General features: G+C 37.8%; 1 protein-coding gene across 1 annotated transcript in view; it reads left to right on the top strand.

Annotated features, from left to right (window-relative positions):
• The first annotated feature begins 265 nt into the window (after positions 1 to 265).
• ERAP2 (endoplasmic reticulum aminopeptidase 2) overlaps positions 266 to 23,815 on the top strand; it is a 45,140-nt gene continuing 21,590 nt past the window's right edge. Inside the window, 13 exon segments of the mRNA XM_040493082.1 lie at positions 266 to 291; positions 5,372 to 5,432; positions 5,475 to 5,617; positions 5,619 to 5,692; positions 5,695 to 5,740; positions 5,742 to 6,020; positions 9,664 to 9,703; positions 9,705 to 9,741; positions 12,375 to 12,416; positions 15,205 to 15,255; positions 15,464 to 15,573; positions 18,073 to 18,193; positions 21,317 to 21,471. Coding sequence (XP_040349016.1) covers positions 266 to 291; positions 5,372 to 5,432; positions 5,475 to 5,617; positions 5,619 to 5,692; positions 5,695 to 5,740; positions 5,742 to 6,020; positions 9,664 to 9,703; positions 9,705 to 9,741; positions 12,375 to 12,416; positions 15,205 to 15,255; positions 15,464 to 15,573; positions 18,073 to 18,193; positions 21,317 to 21,471 — 1,185 coding nt within the window.

The raw sequence follows: 23,815 nt of genomic DNA, 5'->3' as shown, positions 1-23,815 counted from the left end.
CTTGAGTAATTAAAGTTGAAATCTATCGAGAACACTCGAAGGGGATGGAAACATCAATTACATGCTTGATAAATTTTCCATTAAAAATTAGCAAAAATCTTTGAACATTTTGACATGTATGCTTCAACTCTTGGGAAAGTTACTTTTAACTCATTCATTCTCACTTTGGTGAGGGCCTATGAGGTAATAACACCCTGTGCCAGAAAAAGGTAGAGGTGTGGTGTTTGGTCCCTACCATTCAGGAAATGATCATTTAAGGAAGAATATGAAGCACAAACCTGTTAGCAGAAGGTAAGGTGGACTAGCACTAACTAAACAAGTCCTTACAGTTAGTTAGGGACTGGAAGGGAGCATGTGTCACTTCCAAGGTGGCATTTGCCTTGTAATAAGTAGGTTTACACAGAGGACACTGAGAGAGATGTATTGCACATAGAGTGCATCTTTAATAAGAGGAGGAAATGCTGGGCACATTCATAAATGCAAAGTTCCCTTGCCTGCCTGAAGCATGGAGTGAATACAGGGCAATCTGAAAAGAAAAAAGGGGAAAAAAACTAAAAATATTGAAAACGCATTCACTCATTCAGCAGATATGAACTGAGAAGCCAGGCTCTGCTCTACACTCTGGGCATTCATCAGTGCGCAAAGTAGACGAACTTCCCGCCTTCAAGAAGCTTATGTTCTAGCAGAGAGGTAGATAAAACAAATAAATCAATACATCATGAAGTATCAGGAATTGATAAATGGTAAGAAAGAAAAAATAAAGCAGGCTGAGGTGATAGACCCTGGGTGGTAGCAAACAGGGGTGCATTCAGGTAGGAGTCCTGTTTTAGACAGAGCCACTAAGAAGAGTCTGAGTGACAGCAGAACAAAGTGAAAGAGTGAGATATGTAAATTCCCTAGGTCACAAACATCCCCAAGCTTATTCTCTTACCAGAAAAAAAAAATTAGAAACCCTTTTTGGTGAGAAATAGTTCTAAGTAATTAGCTCTGAGGTCACCTAGACCTTAATGAACTTTGTCTTACAAGATTTTGCAGATTAATCCCAGAACCTTGTTTCCTCATTCTCCCTCATCACTTCTGTTCTCATGGGCAGGGCAGAGTTCTGAGAAAACACACACAACTGAGCTCAACCCTGTGGCAAGGAGTATCATCAAATTACCCTCAGCTTCCTATATATCCTTCAACCCTTCCCTCCCTGCTGTAGAAATAGGTATCCAAGAGATGACCAGTGGTGCCTCTTGTTCTATGTGCCCTTTCCCCCACTCACCTGTTTCTAGCCAACCTTGCCTCCCCATGGTGCCCCCCTAACTACACTAAATGCCATTCTGAAAGACCCCATTCAACCCTAGGTATAGGCCACCTCCTTGACTTTTGCTCATTCTGCTTTATCAAATTGTTTATCCAGAATGAAATGATAAAATATAGTAGGAGAAAAAGAAATAAGACTTGAGAGTTAACTAGGATCTACTCATAGCAGTGGTTGAATGTTGAGCCAAAGCACAAGCTGCAAACTCAAATGCACACCAGGACAAGGCATGAATACCAGTATATGTAGAAGGTCTGTGAGACAATGAGAGTCAAGCTTGTTATACTTCACTTGAGAATAACACTTGTATGGCTCTATCACCCTTCAATGCCCTAGGATCTAAACAAAACAACCAGGCAGAACATGAAAGAATCCATGTGGCACATAGGCTGTCAGTTGGCCCTCCATGGTCTCAATATGGAGAGCTGCATCTTTGTGTAAATGGGAGGAAACCATGGAAAGGTTTTAAGCAGGGGTGGCATGATCAAGCAATAGTGTACAGGATGAATCTGCTAGCTGGCATCATACTAGTAAACTTCTGGACCAGGGCTTGAGGAACTAGGGAGACCTGTTTGTGAGGAGTTTTGAGGACCTAGATTGCTTTAATGACTGTGGGAATATTTTAAAAGTTGACTAAAAAGAGATTGAAAATGAGGAATCAAAATGACTTGGTAACATAGTGGAGAGGGGCATAATCAAAATAATTATATGGTCTAATCACTGATAATGGAGGAGGGTTTGAAGCAAGGAGGAAATCTGGTGCTTTCTGAACTAAAGTTCTTGTCCTAAGCCCCATTCGAATATACAAAAATGAACCATCCGGTGCTGTAGTCAGGAAGTATGCAAAGTTCTTTTTTTTTTTTTTTAATTTTTTGTAAACTTTATTTATTTTTGAGAGGGAGAGAGAGAGAGAGAGGCAGAGAGAAAGGGAGACAAAGAATCTGAAACAGCTCCAGGCTTTGAGCTGTCAGCCAGAGTCCATGTGGAGTCAAACCCACGAACTGAAAGATCATGACCTGAGCCAACTGAGCCACCTAGGTGCCTAGGAAGTACGCCAAGTTCTGAGTCTAAACAGAAAGTGAAATTAAAAGTAAATTCTGCTTCATTCAAATCTCCAACAGTGTGGATTAAGGTAACACATCAACATTTCTCTAATTTTTCTTAAAACTCAGAATTTTTCAGTGATGATAATGACCTGAATTTAGGGTGTAAAACTGCTGTATTGAGATCTTGTAATCTAATCTGAGGCTCTGGAGAAAGGGGATGAATCTGGCATTACTGCCTTGAAAAATATGTGAACTTAAGGTTGGGAATTGATTCAAGAATCCTTCTGTTGTAACGACTCAACTCTTTTTTTAAATTTTTTTTTTCAACATTTGTTTATTTTTGGGACAGAGACAGAGCATGAACGGGGGAGGGGCAGAGAGAGAGGGAGACACAGAATCGGAAACAGGCTCCAGGCTCTGAGCCATCAGGCCAGAGCCTGACACGGGGCTCGAACTCACGGACCGCGAGATCGTGACAGTCAGACGCTTAACCCACTGCGCCACCCAGGCACCCCACGACTCAACTCTTTTTTGGAGATCTAAATTTAGCCTTTCCCAAACACTGACTGCAATTCCTGTGTCTTCGATGTTTTGTTCACTGCAATGCTAGTGAAGGTGATCAATAATATAAAGGAAAGTTCCCTAGACTAAAGATCAAAGGACTGTATTTTAGTCCTAATTTTGCTTCAAATTCCCCATGTGATTTTGGGAAAGTCATTTCTCAGCTTCTTTATCTGGATGCCAAAGACTTACACTCGCTGGCCTAAGTCCCTATCAGATCTAACATTAAAGGCCATATGAGTAAATAGAAATGCCTTTCTCTTCAGTCTCACCAATAAAATACAGCTTTCCAGGAGTATGTCCATTACAAGTAGGGGAAAAAACTAATCTTAAATTTAGGCCAGAGATTCCAAGTTATAATAATTTAATATTTTACCTTCATTATGTGCTTTGTATATGCTAATTTCAGTGCTATGCCAAATTCTTCACATGAATTATTTCATTTAATTCTCCTAAAGTAAGGATGGTATGATTATTACACTGTTTTTTTAAGGTGAGGAAACTTACGCTCAAAAAAAATAAGAAAATTTGCCCAAAAATACAGGTAAGTGTGCTGGAACTAGTATTGGAATCTAAACACTCTGATTCCCAAGCTCATGACCTATCAAATAAGCAGTTTCATTTTTTAAGCAATCATAAATTTAAGCTAATAAACCAATGATGGTTTTGTGTATCAGAGGTTCTTGGAACACTGATGTTTGGTAGCCATGATTCAATGCTTATCTAAAAAAGAGAAAAGTGTCTTTTTTTTAATAAAAAAAATTCCCCAGCTTTATTGAGACATAATGAACATATAACATTATGTAAGTTTAAAGTGTACAGAGTGTTGATTTGATACAATAATGTATTGCAAAATGATTACCACCATAGCATTAGCTAACACCTCCATCCCATTACATAATTACCATTTCTTTTTTGTGGTGAGAACATTATGGATCTACTCTTTTTTTTTTAATACTTGTAAGTTTATTTATTTTTTTATTTATATATGAAATTTATTGTCAAATTGGTTTCCATAGGATCTACTCTTTTGAAGGTACATTGAGAATCTATTCAACATTCAAGTATAAGATAGAGTATTATTACCTATAATCATCATGCTGTACAATAGATCCCTAGAAGTTGTTAAATCTTTTAACTATAAGTTTGTATCCATTTCCCCCACTGCACAACTCCTGGTAACCACCATGCTACTCTTTATTTCTCTGAGTTCAGCTTTTTAAGATTCCAAACATACTTGGTGTATAGTACTTATTTGCCTTTCTCTGTTTGATTTATTTCACTTAGCACAATGTCCTCAAGTTCCATCCATTTTATTGCAGATGGCAGTATTTCCTTCTTTCTCATGGCTGAATAACATCCCATTGCAGAAATACATACCACATCACCTTTACTTGTTGATCCATTGATGGACACTAGGTTGCTTCCATATCTTGGCTTTAGTGAATAAGAAGTGTCATCATTTGACCATTAGTCTATTCTTCTTTTTGTTTTTGTTGTTCTGGTTCCTTTAACAATATCTGTTTGTTTACATGAATATTACAAATTAGAAAATTAAAATAACTGGATAATTAATTCTAAAGAACTTGTTAATGATAAAAAAGAAAAGGAAAGGAAACCATTCATGGATTGAGTTGGAGTTGGAAATAAGTAGAGGCAGCTGGCAGGATGGGAGTCAGAGCTGAATCATGTAAACTAACCGTATTGTTTGTCTTAATTTTATATTTTATATTTTTACCCTTTGGATAAGAAGAAATAATCTTAATTCTATTTAGAGGCAGTGAATTCAGTTTGATATAATTTCATTTTCAAAGGTAGCCTAAGATGGCAAGCACCAAAACAACTTTTTAAATATTTTCACTGAGAATATTATGAACTCAAAATTTTATTCTATAGTTTTTGATATATTGGAATTATGCCAAAGTTAAAAACCTAACTTGACCAGCAACTTTTCCACCCATGGCTATAGAATAAGGCCATTCAGAAGATGTTATTTATTGAAAGAGATAAAGTTCAATGCTATTAATAATAATATCTGGCATCCAAAAAAATGTAGAGTTTCTTTGTGACTCATTAAGACAAAATAGAGACCAACTGTGCAGCTTATTCTCAGGTGTCCAGAATACTCTTAGAATGATGTAGACAAATGTTAAACGCATTTAACATGCAATGAATTTGCATACCTGCCTTATGCTCTTTGCATAGGAATATAGAGGGAATTCTATACATGCAATTTTGAGGCAGAGTCCCTTCATATGAACTCTAAATGATTTTTATTTGTAATAACCAAATGATAGCTCAATTTCTACTTTATTGTGTGGTTATTGGCTTGATTCTGACAGAGTGCAGGTTTTCTCCATTCACATATCCACTTTTATTTTTTTTAAGTTTTGTTTATTAACTGGATTCTTTTTTTACATGCTATAAATGTTTTTGTTTTTTGTTTTTTTCCTTCTAGATCAAATCCACACATTGATCAGTGTGACGTAACTAGAGCTAGTGCAGTGCTGGAGAATATTGTGAGATTTAGCCTGGATATTAATCTGTCTTCTGGAAAATAGATTTCTGAAACGGCCAAATCATGCAGAAAATTAATATTTAATATTTATATGGGATTTTACTGTCCAACCATAATACCCAAAATATGCATTTGTTCTCAATTTTCAATGCCATCTATTGATCAGTTCAATAAGGGCCTGGGGTTTAGTATCCACCAACGGGGAACCATTTCTTTGGAATGAGCTAAGGTTCCCCAGCATGGTCATTACCCTTCACTATGATTGGTCCATCCAAATCTTACCTCCCTGGGCTTTATCACATCTGAGAAGATTGGTCAGAGATGCCGCTCTATATATCATCTTGCACAGCAAAGATCTTGAAATCATGAATATCATCCTTTGATCAGAGGAAGATTTGAGATACAGGAAACCAGGAAAAAAGCTGAATGTTTTGAGTTTTGCTGCTCATCAACAAATTGCACTTCTGGCTCTACAGAAACTCATGGCTGATTTGAGTTAACCTGTGGCCATTGACCTCTAGGCCAAGTCAGCCGATGGTTTTGAAGGGTTTTATAAAAGCACATACAGATCTTGTGGTGGTAAAACAAGGTAGGACATTGCTCTAGCTGTTTAGTCTCTTGTGATTACTTTCCTAATGGGTTACATCTTTTTGCCAGAAACACATTTCAGCAGTCATTTATGGAAAGCTCAGTAAACTGTGAAAAACTTGGAAGAAGAAGCAGCTCCATCATTTCTTAAGGAAATCTCGGTAAAGATGGGAGCACAGAGTGCAGAAGCATAAACAGCTAGAGGGAGAATCACTAGAAGGATACACCAGTATGTGACTGTAATAAGGTAAACATGTTTATGTGCTGGGGGGAGGATGGTGATGGATGGCACAGAAAGGTGAAATAGGGCAGGTTTCTCAAAGGAGGTGAGTCTTGATATGGGACTAGACAGAAATGCAAATGAGATTTAGCTTGAGAGAGAAGAAGGAGAGTGTGTGTACATTGCCCAAGAAATGGCATGACTCAAATCCAGGAGGCAGGAACAAGTCTGGAGAATTGACAAATATAGTCAATTTGATCAGTTCATGGTTATTGAACACTACATGCTATATGCCAGGCACTGTTCTAGGCATGGAATGTGTAGTGGTGAGATGTGTGGGAAGGGACAACCAGGACAAGAAAATAAATTAAACGGACAAGGTAAATGATAAATGCTATGAAGGAAATAAAATAAGGTGCTAAAATAGAAAGAAAGGGTAGCTGGGGATTGGAACTAATTTATCTAAGTGGTCAGGAAAGTCCCTGCCAAAGAGTTGCATTTAAACTGAGAATAGTGTTTTTTTAAAAAAAGGAAAAAAATCATGAGGACATCTTTGGGTAGAGTATTCCCAGAAAAGGGAGCAAGAAGTACAAAGGGTCTGAGGTTTGACTGATTGACCAGCATGGCTTGAGGACAGTGACAGTGGATAGAAGTAGAGTAGAGAGGGGTCAGATCATAAAAGACTTTGAGCCTCTTGCAAGGAGTTTAAACTTTTACTCCAGTGCCATGGGGATTCATCAGGAGGTTCTGATCCGATGTATGCTCCATAAAGCTCAAGTATATGTTAAGAATACATTATAGAGAGGGACGTAGAGGACAATAATCATTTAGGAGGTCATTGCAGTGGTAGAACCAAGAAATACGGGTAGCTTAAGCCAGGCTAGTGACCATGTTTCTGGAGTGAAGTGATGGAACTTGGCATTTGTTTTAGAGGGTGAAACAGACAGAATTTGGTGATATATTAGTTATGTGAGATTAGAAAAAAAGAGGAATCAGTGGTGCTTCATAGTGGATGATTTGGTTGTCCAGGGCCAGGGTCCATCTGGGAGGGAAGAGGAGTCTAGTTTCAGTGCTTTCCCACCTTTTATCAGGGACATCCAATTGCCAGTTAGAAAAACCTAAATACAATGGCTTAACCACACAGAGGATCATTTTCCTCTTGCAACAAGAAATCCAGAAACAGGACAGCTCAGGTATGTTACAGCAGTCTTCAGTGTTGTCCAGGACCCAAGCTTCTTCTACCTCTCTGCTCAGCACCCTTGGCACGTGGCCTTCCTCCTAATACAGAATTATTTCTGCACCTCTAGGCATCAAGTCCACATTGTAGGTGGGAAGAAGGGGGAAAGAAAGGGGGAGAAAAAGGCAAAAAGAAACATTCCAACTGAGTGTAATTCCTTTTACAAAGTTTTCTCACCCAAATACTGACGAAGCCAGAATGAGTCATACTGCCCCACCAAGCTGCAAGGGAATGTGAAGAGGTGGTTCTTTTATCTGGACTCACTGTCTTCCTGAGTAAAATCAGAATTCCATTGGGAGTGAAAAAGGAAAGTGAGTAGGTGACTTTAGCAATGTCTGCTACATATCACTTCTTTCCCACCTTAGGTGCTCACTACCCTCTGAGGACTCCTGTGACCACCCTCCCCCCCCCCCACCCCACTTCAAACCCGCCCGCAGTACACTTTGGACAGTCCTTCCCCAGGCCCAGATCTTTGCCCCTGGGGATTCTTCATTGCAGCCTCAACTCTCATGGGTCTGTTCTCAGGCCAACATAGTATTGGGTAGGAACTTTATCAATTTCTTCTCCCTGAGGTAACATGTGACCAGTAATGTTGTTTTTTTGTTGTTGTTGTTGTTGTTTTCATTTTTTCAAGTGACAAAGAGTCCACTCAAAGGAAATAGTTTTTAAGGATATCATTTTGGGAGATGTGGGAAACTGGAGGGGAGATTTTTTTGAGTAAAGGTGGAGGACTTTTCAACATGTCTCACATAACTAACTTTAGGCTATTTCTGACTCTTCTTATGATTAATTGGTTCTCTTCATACTCATTCCCCTAGTAGGTCTAATATGTAGGATGATTTTGCAGGACAATGTCAACAGACTCTTATGGATACCTTTTTCTCTCTCTCTCTCACTGTCTGTCCCACACACACAAGTACAACTTAACCTAAAATATAAAAATAATCTAGTCAACAATCATTCTTTGAGAAGCAATAAATCACTACTTCATATGCAGAACTAAAACTAATGGTGCAAATAGCAGAAAAAATATTAGATTTTTTGCTTTCCCCATGTAGGCTTACTATAAACAAAATTTCACAATAGTGAAAATTATTCTAGGCGTGTGGAATTCCTTTACACGTGGTAGCTGCTACCAAATCCAAATAAGGCCCCAAGTTCCAAGCAAATCGTTTAGATCGCCAGCCTCATCTTTCCAATCTGTATTGTAGATACAAAATAAATTGACTCACAATTATCCTGACAGCCCCTCTTTTTTCCCTCCGAGTCCTTCTTACTCTTTATCTAACCCTAGAGATTTTTTAATTCTTCCCTCTTTCTCCAATAAAAATCTGCTCTGCCAGTTTGTTTCTTAATGGAAGTTTAAAGTTCAAAGAATAAATCTATAATTCAATTTCAAGTATTATCAAGGTGATGAGGTATAGAGATTTGTCAGAATATCTATGTACCTATTATAGTCTGAGAACTGGAACTACTTTGCCGGCAAGCAGAGAGAGCTAGGCATTTCTGGAAGTTAGGTCCCCCATGGGGTACTAATGGTACAAAGTATGAAAACTCAGCTCCTTGCCTTCAGTAGGGGAAAACTTAAAAGGTATAGTTTCCATTCCAGAGCTTCTCCAGAGATCAGGCTGAAACTGGACCCAACCTGACTTTTTCCCCTACCCTGTCCTGCTTCCTTCACTCCTTACTGGTTTTCTGGAAGCATGTTTTTAATAAATCAGGGTCTGCTTTCTGAGAACACAACCTAAGACATCACTCATATTCACAAGTATTCAAATCTCTGATTAAGGGCCCCTTAGGTTTAAAGACAGTGCTGAACTACTAATATCTTAGTTTTGGTGTCAAATTGATTGGGCATGCCCATGTCAGTTGTTTAGTGACTAAGGATCCTGGTAGGGTCATTCAAATTCTCTAAGCCTCAATATCCTTGTCTACTATGAGTATGAAGGAGACCATGTAAGTAGAATGCCCAGAACTGTTCATTATTCATGATTGGCAGCTACTAAACAAAATTTTACCCCGGTTTTATTTAAAAAGACAGCCTAGATTCACTAAGATTATAGTTTGGGAAGTTTTAGAAGTCAAATATATCACCTCCAGGTTTGATAAGCTGTGTTCTGAAGGTATAGTTCATTATTTTCTTGGTTTCACTTGTATAATCTGGCTGGTGGCTTCTTCATTTCACAGAATAATTGCAGTAATGGATTTTGAGCCAACCCATTCACGGATTGGTTTTTCCTTGCTTTCATGAACCACTGTATGTATGTACATATATACATACATATATACATATACATATATATATATACATATATATATATATATATATATATATATATATATATATATAATTTATTGTCAAATTGGCTTCCATACAACACCAGTGCTCATCCCAACAGGAGCCCTCCTCAATGCTCATCACCCACTTTCCCCTGTCCCCCACTGCCCGTCAACCCTCAGTTTGTTCTCAGTATTTAAGAGTCTCTTATGGTGTGCCTTCTTCCCTCTCTGTAACTCTTTTTTCCTCCTTCCCTCCCCCGCTGGTCTTCCGTTAAGTTTCTCAGGAGCCACATATGAGTGAAAACATATGGTATCTGTCTTTTCTCTGCCTGACTTATTTCACTTAGCATAATACTCTCCAGTTCCATCCACATTGCTACAAATGGCCAGATTTCAGTATTTCTCATTGCCAAGTAGTATTCCATTGTATATATAAACCACATCGTCTTTATCCATTTGTCAGTTGATGGACATTTAGGCTTCTTCCATAATTTGGCTATTGTTGAAAGTGCTGCTATAAACATTGGGGTACAAGTGCCCCTATGCATCAGCCCTCCTGTATCTTTTGGATAAATTCCTAACAGTGCTATTGCTGGGTCATAGAGTAGTTCTATTTTTAATTTTTTGAGGCACCTCCACTCTGTTTTCCAGAGTGGCTGCACCGGTTTGCATTCCCACTAACAGTGCAAGAGGGTTCCCATTTCTCCACATCTTCTCCAGCATCTATAGTCTCCTGATTTGTTCATTTTAGCCACTCTGACTGGCATGAGGTGGTATCTCAGTGTGGTTTTGATTTGTATTTCCCTTATGAGGAGTGACATTGAGCATCTTTTCATGTGCCTGTTGGCCATCTGGATATCTTCTTTAGAAAAGTGTCTATTCATGTACTCTTCTCTTCTTCATTTCTTCACTGGATAATTTGTTTTTTGGGTGTTGAGTTTGGTGAGTTCTTTATAGATTTTGGATACTAGCCTTTTATCCAATATGTAATTTGCAAATATCTTCCTAGTCTCTCTGTTGCCTTTCAGTTTTGTTGACTATTTCCTTTGCAGTGCAGAAGCTTTTTATCTTGAGGTCCCAATAGTTCATTTTTGCTTTTAATTCCCTTGTCTTTGGAGATGTGTCAAGTAAGAAATTGCTGCGGCTGAGGTCAGAGAGGTTTTTCCCTGCTTTCTCCTCTAGGGTTTTGATGGTTTCCTGTCTCACATTCAGGTTCTTCATCTATTTTGAGTTTATTTTTGTGAATGGTGTAAGAAAGTGGTCTAGTTTAATTCTTCTACATGTTGCTGTCCAGTTCCCCCAGCACCATTTGTTAAAGAGACTGTCTTTTTTCCATTGGATATTCTTTCCTGCTTTGTCAAAGATTAGTTGGCCATACTTTTGTGGGTCCAATTCTGAAGTCTCTATTGTATTCCATTGGTCTATGTGGATGAACCACTGTTTAAAGCCAACTTTTCTCAAATAGTCCAGTGAAGAAATGGGCAGAAGACATGAATAGATACTTTTCCAAAGAAGACATCCAGATGGCCAACAGATACATGTGAAGATGCTCAACATCACTCCTCATCAGGGAAATACAAATCAAAACCACACTGAGATACCACCTCACACCAGTCAGCTAAAATTAACAACTCCAGGGGCGCCTGGGTGGCGCAGTCGGTTAAGCGTCCGACTTCAGCCAGGTCACGATCTCGCGGTCCGTGAGTTCGAGCCCCGCGTCAGGCTCTGGGCTGATGGCTCAGAGCCTGGAGCCTGTTTCCGATTCTGTGTCTCCCTCTCTCTCTGCCCCTCCCCCGTTCATGCTCTGTCTCTCTCTGTCCCAAAAATAAATAAACGTTAAAAAAAAAAATTAACAACTCCAGAAACAACAGATGCTGGTGAGTATGTGGAGAAATGGGAAGCCTCTTGCACTGTTGGTGGGAATGCAAACTGGGGCAGCCATTCTGGAAAATAGAGTGGAGGTGCCTCAAAAAATTAAAAATAGAACTACCCTATGACCCAGCAATAGCACTGTTAGGAATTTATCCAAAAGATACAGGAGGGCTGATGCATAGGGGCACTTGTACCCCAATGTTTATAGCAGCACTTTCAACAATAGCCAAACTATGGAAAGAGCCTAAATGTACATCAAGTGATGAATGGATAAAAAAGATAAGGTTTATACATACAATTGAATACTACTTGGCAATGAGAAAGAATGAAACCATGCCATTTGCAGGAACATGGATGGAACTGGAGGGTATTAAGCTAAGTGAAATAAGTCAGTTCAGGGAAAGACAGATATCATGTGTTTTCACTCATATGTGGAACTTGAGAAATTTAACGGAAGACCATGGGGGAAGGGAAGGGGAAAAAATAGTAACAGAGAAGATGGGAGGCAAACCATAACAGACTCCTAAATACGGAGAACAAACTGAGGGTTCTTAGTGGAGGGACGGGAAGAGGGGGTAATGGGTGACAGACACTGAGGAGGGTACATGTTGGGATGAGCACTAGGTGTTGTATGTAAGTGATAAGTCATGGGAATCTACCCCCAAAACTAACAGCACACTGTATATACTGTATGTTAGCCAACTTGACAATAAATTACATTAAAAAATTAAATTAAAAAAATAAAGCCAACTTTTCAATCACGATAAGAAGAGAAAGAGGACACATATGCCAAAGGTATTGCCACTTTCGGAAACTTTGGGAGAATCATTCTTAAACTGAACCTTGGTCTTTGTTGCCTTTTTTTTTTTTTTTTAATATTTCTTGTTTCAAGATGTAAGCCATCAATTTGTTTTATCCGTCGACATATTATATAATAACCCCAATCCGTCTAGAAGTTAACATCATTCTCTTTAGGATGTTGTTATACCAGAAGCTTTTTTAAAAAAAGAAAAACAAAAAAAACCCCAAAGTGATTTATATTTTATTTGTATTCATATGAAAACAGCGTTCTTTTTAAATCTGTGTTACTTGGCCAATGATGACATTCAGAATCACCTAAAGCAGCTCAGCAAAATGAGCAGCCCAGAAGGAGCCAGGCCATCATAGGCCAGCAAGGAGCCCTACTCTGCTTTTCTCTCTGTCCTCCACAGTGACCGGCCTCCATGGCTGAAGAGGAGAAATGGTTCCGTAACACTAGACACTGAAATTCCCTAGATTTCTGCTTAATGCTGGTAAAAGTATTTGCTTTGAAATACTGGCAGAGCAGATCGAGGGGGACAAGTGACTACACTCCGCATGACACATATCCTAGTTTTTCCCTGATCACACAGACAGCAATTTAATTAGCCTACTCATTTCCACTTAAAAATGATCCTCTGCTTGAACTTCAAGTGTGTTTTCTAACTGAATGTTCATTTAAGGCCAGGTCAGTCTCTTTCCTGGCAGCTTTTTGATTAAGGTCATTTTTCATATGAATAATCATGGAGGGTAAAGTAAAAATATAGTTATTAAAGCCTTTTAATTAACATGCGATGCAAGTATAATTGCCATTTCATTCTATTAGAATTAATTTTTTTTATCCTTAGAAACCTCCACCAACTTCTCATTTTTAAGACACATAAGTCAATGTTTCGAAAATATTTTATGCAATCCTTGAATATCTGCATTGCCTCAAGTGACTTGTGCAGTTGTCTGGATCATGACTTTCCCAGAAAATACTGGCTTAACTTTCGGCTTCTCTCTTACATGTCCAACCCAGACTTTAATGGTTGACCAAAAAAGGACAACCGAATTAATGCTACAATCTTACTATGTGCATAATAACTGCAGCAATTAGGTGGGTTCTAGGAAGAAGCAATACATGCTAAATTCTCAATCTGTTTAGTTAAGAATACAAGATTCAAGGGAAATGACGTAGCTGGCCAAGCACTAGTAGAGGCAGCATATCTTTTGGGCATTTCTTTGTCCCCTTCATTCCTTAAAGGAACACACACTTGCTGGTGACACTTGCTATGCAGGAAAAGTTCTGCCAAAATTGAGAAAGCAGCTAAATTCTTGTCTAGCAACAAGTGTTCTGTACTTGGAACTTACATCACCAGTCCTGGAAGAACTTACACTCATACCCCATACACTTCCATTTAAGGCAATGTTAATCTACATGGGTTCTTCCAGGTTTGTGAACAAAACAGCCTTCATGGGCCACATTTTCATCTGGGGGGAGAAATCAGAGGGAATGCCCATCTGTCTCTTAGCCATTTGCACCACCAGTGTCTAGTGTCACAGACTTTCACTCCCTCATAGTCCTACAGCCTTGCCTCCCTCTCCTCTCCTGGCTCTAGCACACTTCACTGAATGATTTTTTTTTACTGAGTTTGGTCATAAGACTACAGTCATAATGCCCTCTCCCCAGCCCCTACCATGATCCTAACCTCTGTTAGAAGTATGTGCTCATAGAATTCTGGTTGAATCAGACTCCTTAAAAAAGAGATTGTTGTTCTGCAAAATTAACTTGTAGGGTAGAAGCAAAAATTACAGTCCTGTATATACTGCTACCTTCTTTAGAGTGCTTGGCCAATGTCATATGCTTTATTAAAACTGAAGGACTCATTTTTTAAAATAGAATTCTGTAGAATTAAATAGCACAAACATTTTTCTTTTAAGTAGGCTAGGCAGTTTCTGGTAATACTTCAAGCTATTTTGTCTCACCAAAGCAAACTGCAATCTTATCCAAACAGATAAAACATGCTTAACAAGCCCTGGTTAGTGCTGTCAAAAGCCAGATGCCTTGAAAGGGGTGTTAGGAGGGGAAAGCTGTTCTAAGAGTTGTTACCAATTTAAAGAAAGTAGAATTTTCAGATTACTGGACCTGTATCCATTCCATATTTTGGGTCATTGTACCATGGTGGAGACCATCTCTGGGACGAGCCATCCGGAGAAAATAAAGATAGAATTTGGTAATTACTCAGTGAATTTGATAGATGTGGCTGACCAGTCTGTAGGCTTAAAACTTCTTACTTCCTCTGTAGATAGGCAGAAGCTTAAATTACTAATGACCTCCTTGGCCTGCCTGCTTTCATTGCTGAATCAATGAAGCAAAGATAAAATAAGACTATGACTCAAGCTGTCACACAGCGAGTGAAAGAATGAGCAATGTCTTCGGAGTCACACGGTCACATCCACATCTTGGTCTTGCTGTGGAACTAGCCGTTGTGATCTTGGGCAATTCGGTTAACATTTTGGAGACTCTGTTTCCTCACCTGTGAAATAACACCTACCTCACACATAAATAATAAGAGGATTAAAAGATAATGAAAAGTATGTCACTCAGTTTTGTTTCCCATTTCCTTCTGCAACAGAGATTTATTTATCATACAACAAACCAAGGGCAAGGAGACATTCTTTGATATTTTTGCTTAGCAGTGCAGAACTTGAATTTATGCTGGTGTTGGAGATTACTGCCTTTCAAGGAAGTAGAAACATCAAAAATGTTTTTATTTTTTCAAGCAACCAAGTAAGATTTGGCATTATTTTCGGATCCCAAAAGTAGTACATTGTGTCTTCAAGGAAGTCCAATGATAAAAGAAATAAAGGGAAGAGTGGTCAGAGAATAGTATGATGCCTCATTGATCTCCTATAATGGCATCAAGTATCCTTCAAAGCATCAGGACCTTCCTCTAAGTTACCTGGCTTAAGTCATAGACATTGTAAAATACTGTGGTTTACAAATACTATTTTTTCCCCCTTCATGTAAGTTAAGATGATTGAACTAAAGGAGGCCTCTTAGAAGATCATTTTGAAACTACGGTAAAAATGAGGACATATCTTATAGCCTACATAGTTTGTGATTTCAACTCTGTGAGTGGCACAACCTCGTCAGGGGTCAAGGTAAGACTGAGTTCTAATTTTATACACTGTGCTGACAGCAATGAGTTTTCTTTACTTTCTTAAGCTTTCTCCCTTATTATCAAAGTATTATGCTTATTTCACAAAATAGAGATAGGAAAAAAATAAATAAGTTACTCATAATCCCATGATCAAGATATAATTACTGTTAATATTAGTGTAAGCCTTACAAATATTTTCTGTATGTATGTCAGTATACAAGAGTGTATACGGTAGTTGAATATACCTATGATTTACAAAATAATGTTTAAGATTATTTAACTCCATTTTCACCTTAGTATGCCATAACAATTGAAAGCTATTAAATATTTTTCTATAAGACTACATTAATAATTACTTAGTATTATACTGCATGGAAGTACCAAAAAAATTTTAATCAGCATCTTATTTTAAGACATTCACATTGTTTTAAATTGTTTTCTATAACTTTTTTCCTTAATGAGAGGAAGAATTCATACTTTTTACAGTCTTCATTATTTTCACAAATTTATAATATCCAACGATTATCTTAAAGAGTTTTGCAAATATCGGTAAAGCCATCATGATCACCATAATCATCATCATTGCCATCATCATCATCATCATCTCCTTACCCTGAGGCACCAAATGTAGACATAAAAACATTCAAAGAACCATGAAATATGCCTATGAAAAACATCTATAAAATGGCTATTTCAATTTATACACATATTATAACTACAGATGTGTAGATGTATATTATGAGCGATGCATCTCCATACATATCACAGTGTCTCTGCACACAGATACAGGTGTGCATAGATATAGATATATGAGAGTTCAGATGGCAGTTTACTTCAAGAGGGCAAGTTCCATTCAGCTTCCTAGGTTTCACATCCCAGCTCTACAATTTTCTACATGGGTAACTTGGAGCAAGTTACTTAATTCCCATGTGTTTCCATCTTTTCATAAGGTTGCTGAGAGGATTAAATTAGATTTCACATGTACACATTTAGCACTGTGTCTGATAAGGCACCAAAAAATGGTAACTATAAATACATCCTTCCTATAAAAGTTCCAAGGGACTTTAGGTAATTCAGAGCGTGAAAGCAGATCATGAAATGAAAGTGGCGCCATACTTGAAATCCAATAAAAGTGGAATATAATTTTAATTTTTCCACTTAATGACTATTTACTTTGGGGGAGTCAATGAACATATTTGGGCATTTTTGAGTTTAAAGTAAACCAGATGGGGAGGTGGATCCAGTAACTTCTTGAAGGCTTTCCACCTTATAGACCTATATTTTATTTGACTTGTGCTGGTAGTCATAACTCTGGAAGGCTAGCACTGAAGTACTAGAATGCGTGATTGTGATGAGCTAAAGTGGGATCTCATGATATGATTTGTTAATAAAGCTTGAAATTTAAAGATAAGTACCTAGGGAATGGATTATAACAGGAGACACAAGGTTTTTTATTATTTTTAAGACCGACTTTTGCTGTAACACTTTTTGGAACATCTTATCGCCTATTAATAGCATGCTTAATTGTATCACAATAACTTCTTTAAAATGCAGTCTACCATCCAGATGGCCAACCGACACATGAAAAAATGCTCAATGTCACTCATCATTAGGGGAATACACATCAAAACCACCATGAAATACCACCTCACACCTGTCAGAATGGCTAACATTAACAACTCAGGCAACAACAGATGTTGGCCAGGATGCAGAAAAAGAGGGTCTCTATTGCAATGCTGGTGAGAATGCAAACTGGTGCAGCCACTCTGGAAGACAGTATGGAGGTTCCTCAAAAAATTAAAAATAGAACTACCCTATGACCCAGCAATTGCTCTCCTAGGTATTTATCCAAGGGATACACACGCTGTTTCGAAGGGGCACATGCACCCCAATGTTTATAGTAGCGTTATCCACAATAGCCTAAGTGTGGAAAGAGCCCAAATGTCAATCAATGGATGAATGAATAAAGAAGATGTGGTATATATATACAATGGAGTATTACTCAGCAACCAAAAAGAATGAAATCTTGCCATTTGCAACTATGTGGTTGGAACTAGACGGTAAGTCAGTCAGAGAAAGATAAATATATGACTTCACTCATACGAGGACTTTAAGATACAAAACAGATGAACATAAGGGAAGGGAAACAAAAATAATATAAAAACAGGGAGGGGGACAAAACATAAGAGACTCTTAAATATGGAGAACAAACAGAGGGTTGCTGGAGGGGTTGAGGGAAGAAGGATGGACTAAATGGGTAAGAGGCATTAAGGAATCTACTCCTGAAATCATTGTTGCACTATATGCTAACTAACTTGGATGTAAATTTAAAAAATAAATTAAATAAAGAAAAAGAAAAAGAAAAAAAAATATTCAGGCACTGGAATAATAAAAACAAACAAAAAATGCAGCCAACCTTTCTTTGAGTGAGGGCTGTTAGGAATGGAATCGTGCTAAGAATTTGTGACATTCAAAAACTACTTCTGATCAACATTTCCAGGTGTCTGTCTACACATCCGCAGGCAAATGGAGTAAAAAACATTATACCTTGGAAGCATCATTAAAGCTCCTTGATTTTTATGAACATTACTTTGGTATCAACTATCTACTCCCCAAACTGGGTAGGTTCAAATTCCATGCCATTGTCTTTACTTTTGCTTAGACCTTGCTTTGATTTCTTTCTGTATATATGATTTAAATGAGTTACTGAAGGGGTTCGGTTAGCCCAGGAAATAATAACTTGTACCTCAAAGATGGTTCTTGACTGTAGAAAATAAAGTATTTATGAGAAGTTCAACTAGTGTGAATCATTTTTTATTCTTTTATCAGGTTCCTGTTAAAATAGCTGCATTGGGGGTATCTGAGGGGCTCACTCAGTTAGGCATCCAACTTAGGCTCAAGTCATGATCTCACTGTTCATAGTTTGAGCCCCACATCAGGCTCTGTGGTGACAGCTCAGAGCCTGGAGCCTGCTTTGGATTCTGTGTCTCCCTCTCTCTCTGGCCCTCTCCTGCTTGTGCTCTCTCTCAAAAATAAATAAACATTAAAAAAAAATTAAAATAGCTGCATTGTATATTAGATTTAACTGGATGAATTTTCCAGGGGCACCTAGGTGGCTCAGCTGGTTAAGCAGACTACCTTGGTTTTGTCTCAGGTCATGATCTCATGGTTCATTGGTGAGATGGAGCCCCATGACAGGCACTGTGCTGACAGCACGGTGCCTGCTTGGGATTTCTCTCTCCCTCTCTCACTGCCCCTCCCAGCTTACTCTCTCTCTTTCTCAAAAATACACACATACATAAATAAATGAATAAGTAAACAAACAAATAAATAAACATAAAAAATAATAACTGGATGAATTTTTCAGAGCACACAACTTTTTTCTGTACCATATTTGTATAACACCAGTAACCTTTTTAAACATTTTTTATTATGTTTATTTATTTTGAGAGAGAGAGAGAGCACAAGTGGGAGAGGGGCAGAGAGAAAGAGAGACAGAATCCAAAGCAGGCTCCAGACTCTGAGCTGCCAGCACAGGGCCCGACGCGGAGCTCGAACTCATGAGTATGAGATCGTGACCTGAGCTGAAGTCGGATGCTCAACCGACTGAGTCACTCAGGCGTCCCCACCAGTAACCTTCTTCAGAGTTGCCAAAGATTTATGTAAACTGCTGAAAATTGTCTCTCCAGCTGTTTATAGTGCATTTGCGTTTGGAAGATAAGAATGTGGCACAGGTTAAAAAAAAAAACACTTGGAGGAAATAGATAATTTGAATGTGCTAGTAGTAGATCTTTATATAGGAAGATACATATAGTCTATCTTGGATTAATTTTCTATCTTAAAAAAATAGAAGTTATGATTTTAATAATGTTGCAGAACATATCAAACCATGACTTAAGTTTTATAACTTATGTAGATCAGTTTTTAGAATTTCTGACAGTGACAAAACTTTTTCTTTTTCCCTTGGGGACGTTAAAGCATACTCCTCACCATGTCTTTGCTCCCTTTTACTCCAAACTCTGTGCAGTTTTTTCTTTTTTTTTTTTTAAAGGTTATTTATTTTTGAGAGAGAGGAAGACAGACAGAGCATGGAGTGGGGGAGGGGCAGAGAGAGAGAGAGGGAGACACAGAATCCAAAGCAGGCTCCAGGCTCTGAGTTGTCAGCACAGATCCTGATGCAGGGCTTGAACTCAAGAACTGTGAGATCATGACCTGAGCCGAAGTCAGATGCTTAATTGACTGAGCCACCCAGGTGCCCCTGTGCAGTTTTTTCTTAGAGGAGGTAAAAGGGACCATAAAAAGCCACCTCCAAGAGTTTATTCCTCTAGTTCCTGAGTCTCACTGCATTATTACAGTGCAGGTGCTATATACAGATATACTAAATTTACCTGTAATCTATTACTGTCCTTATATCAAAAGTCAAGGAAAGATCTGATAACAACCATCAACAATCTTACACTGTTCTTGAAAAATGTAGCCTTGAAAATTATATGAAATGCATTTAAAAAATAACTGAAAAGAAGCATGTACTTTAGGAAAAATCAAACTAGATATAAGTATCTCTAATGACTATGGGAAGTAATCCAATATAAAATCATCAGTGCAATTTACAAAAGGAATTATTCCACATTTGAAGTGCTAATGAATACTAATCTTTACTGGTGCTGATTTGTTTTTGATTGTCTTAGAAATATTTGTTTCCATCCAGTAGTATTAACCTGTATTAATTCCAGACAATATAATTACAAGCCAAGTGACTTGGTTTATTTCAAACTTTAAAAAAAGTACCTTTCTTTTTAATCAAACAGTACTTTTTCTGACCTACATGAAATTGATGCCAAATGATATACATGTACACATACACAGATACAATATAAATTAATATACATTACACCTGAGTTGCTTAAAGATGATTAAATTTGACTTTATTTCCTCAAGACTTCGTTAAGAAGTACAGGAAACATCAGGGTACCTGGGTGGCTCAGTTGGTTAAGTGTTCAACTCTTGATTTTGGCTCAGATCATGATCTCACAATTCGTTAGTTCAAGCTCTACACTTCTGTCTCTCCCTCGCTCTCTGCCCCTTCCCCGCTGGCACGCGTGCTCTCTCTCTCTTAAAATAAATAAAAAATAAACTTAAAAAAGAAGTAGAGGAAATATCAATGTTGAAAAGGAAATTGAGGTCAGAAATAATTGATAACCACAGCTTTCTTCCTCTACTGCCTTGGAAGGACATTTGCTCTTAATAGAGGCTATATGTTCTTGAAATACCAATTAAAATACTGACCATAGAGATTGCTTTTAAAACACATTTTCCTGAAATTACAATCCTATGTCTCTTTTATAGAAATGAGTTCATTATATGTCTTGATGAATCTCAAACATATTGGAAATTATTTGATACCTTTCAAAGTTTTTAACTAGTCTTAATATAAAATACGAGTGTTTTTAAATAAATCATTTTCTTAGCAGTAATGCACCCAAGGTATTTTCAGAATTTAGCACATGTCATTAGGTTACTTCAGCTACAACCAAAACCATATTGATAGGATTAATGCTGCTTAATAATGGGTACTGATTATTTTCAGTGCAACTACAAGATACCATGTCAATGTTACGATGGTCTTAAAGTTTTCAGAAAGTCTGCTTATACATTAAAGGATCACAATGTATTTGAGGAGGAAGCAAATTCCATTTCTGGTGCAGAAGCCATAATGATCAAATATGGTTGTTCTTATTTCTTAGATCTAGTTGCCATTCCTGACTTTGAATCTGGAGCCATGGAAAATTGGGGCCTCATCACATATCAAAAAACATCACTGCTCTTTGGTCCCAAGACCTCTTCTGTTTCTGATAGACTGTGGGTCACCAAAGTCATAGCCCATGAACTAGCACACCAGGTACTTAACACTCATGACATTCTTTTACTATCAGGCCAAAAAAAGCATTGTTTCAGACACCAGCTGTCTTCCTGAAACAACATAAAATTATATCATTTTACCTTTAGAGGGGACTTTGAAGACTCTCAAACCAAACATATATGTCAAATAGCAGAGTTCTCAATCTCTAGACTATGAGACTCACAAAGGAGTGTTGTCACAAGACAAGTGGCCACTGTGTCCTCTAAAACTCTTCATGACAAAGCCTTAAAATATCTTTTGTTAAAGAAGGTAGGGACTAAGCCGATATATGGGGCACAGAATTAGAAACTCTACAAATAGAAATTTCTATTAAAAATATTTCTCCTTAGTACCATGGCATTCCAATCTAGGGCAAAATCAAACCCCCTCAGTTTGAACATGTCATTGTATGGCCACAAAGAAGTACTTCACATCCAACTACTCATAGGGTGCTGACCCTAGACACTACCCTAGACGTTACTTAACTCTCTAAATTTCAGTGTCTTCATCTATAAAATTAAATTAATAGTAGTTCCTGCTTCTTGGAACTGTTGTTAAGAATTACAGGTAAGTGTCTGTACCTGCCATATAGCAGACCATCAGTCAGTGTTAGCTATTAATGATGACAACAGTGATCTCTGCTACTGCTACAATTTCTTGCAGGCTAAGCTTTCCAAGGCCCATCTATCAACACTGTATTAGATACAAATATGAAACTATAAAACTAGCTATATAGATATCAGAGACTATTTCCACTCTATTCATTTCTGAAAGTCCCTAGTAGCACAGTGAATTATTAAGGGCCCCCAAATTCTCTCTCACCAAGTAGACAAATACCATTTTATTATAGAAGCTAGTAATATCTTATTAATTTTTAACTTTATCCTTTATCATTATTATAATGATAAGTTGGATGTTATTTAAACAGCAAACTAAAAATCCAATTGCATAGGAGCCGTGCTCAGCATTGTACTTTAAGAACATATGTGCGGCTTATTCTGGTTTAGAATTTCCCCACTGGCCCATCTTAGGGGTTTTGATCAGTAATCACTGGTAGCTCTAAAGCACTTGACTGAATCTGGGGATTTCTAATTTTTCTACTGAATGTTCATAGAGGAGTGGTTGGAGAACTCTATCTCTGAGGCTCCCCTAGGCCTTCCTTTAATAACTTCTGTTTCATGGAGACACAGAGTCTAGGGCTGAAGTAGCAGACAGCACTGGAATTTTTGTCTTGACTATTTTGTATCCCAGTTGATCTCCATATGATCATTTACTCTGACAAAGACTCCCAATGCCAACTGAGTGAGTCAGGGGTCCATAGCATGGCATATAAAGCCCCCAAGATGAAGCCCTTCTCCACCTTTCCAGCCTCATCTCTTGTCAATACCCTAAGTGTCAGCCATCCCAGACCACCTGCCATTTCCTAAACATGCTAGGTTGTGTTGATCCTTTATGCTTTTTCTTCTACTGCTTGATCTGCCTAGAGTACACATTACTTGCAACATACCTGAAGACCCCTTGCAAGACTCAGGAAATGAGTCATTTCCTAACTAACTTACACACTCTCCCAGCAGAACTGATTTTTAACTCCTGGAATCTTCTCTATCCCTTGTACAGACACTGATCATAGCGCCATAATGCTTGATTGCATTTATCTGTCTAAACATTGACCTCTATCATTTGTATTGAGGCAGAAGATATATTATATACATCTTTATATTTCTAACATATGGCATGTTGCCAAATAATGTAGTAGGTTCTCTAAAGATATTTACTGAATGAGTGAATGAATAAACCTCTTATTAACTGGTAAAGTTACCATAATCAGCTCAACTTGTATTTCTCTTACTCATCAACTCTCAAATTAAGAAAACACCTCCCATCCCTTCTCACAGATGACTTCAGGAAGATCAGTGCCCACTTGTAAAATGATCTGAGGGTTATCAGAAAAGAAATAGAACTTAAACAGTTTCTAGAAGCTACATTCTGTTCTATAATTTTAAGAAGGCTCTTCTGAATCTTGGAATCCTTTTGTTTAATTTCCTATCCTTCTGGAGATTGCAATTCTAAAACAGATAAACTAGATGGACAGTATTGTGCATATAGGCTAAATAAAACATAAAAGTACATGAAAAAGTAGTGACACTTAAAACTGGTGTTACAGATCAAATATAGGTCAAGGGTAAATTTCTATTTAGATTTCTTTATGGCATCCTTTTAATTTTATTTATATATATTTAAAATCTCAGAACTTTATTCACTTTAGTGTCCAAGTTAATCCCTGGAGGGAAGTCAGAGCAAAAGTTAACAACTAAATGTCCTCATCAGTAATTCTGTGTAACAA

The sequence above is a fragment of the Herpailurus yagouaroundi genome, unplaced genomic scaffold (genome assembly GCF_014898765.1).
Source record: "Herpailurus yagouaroundi ecotype Mexico unplaced genomic scaffold, PumYag 29, whole genome shotgun sequence".
Taxonomy (NCBI): Eukaryota; Metazoa; Chordata; class Mammalia; order Carnivora; family Felidae; genus Herpailurus; species Herpailurus yagouaroundi.
This window is presented reverse-complemented; position numbering and strand designations above follow the sequence as displayed.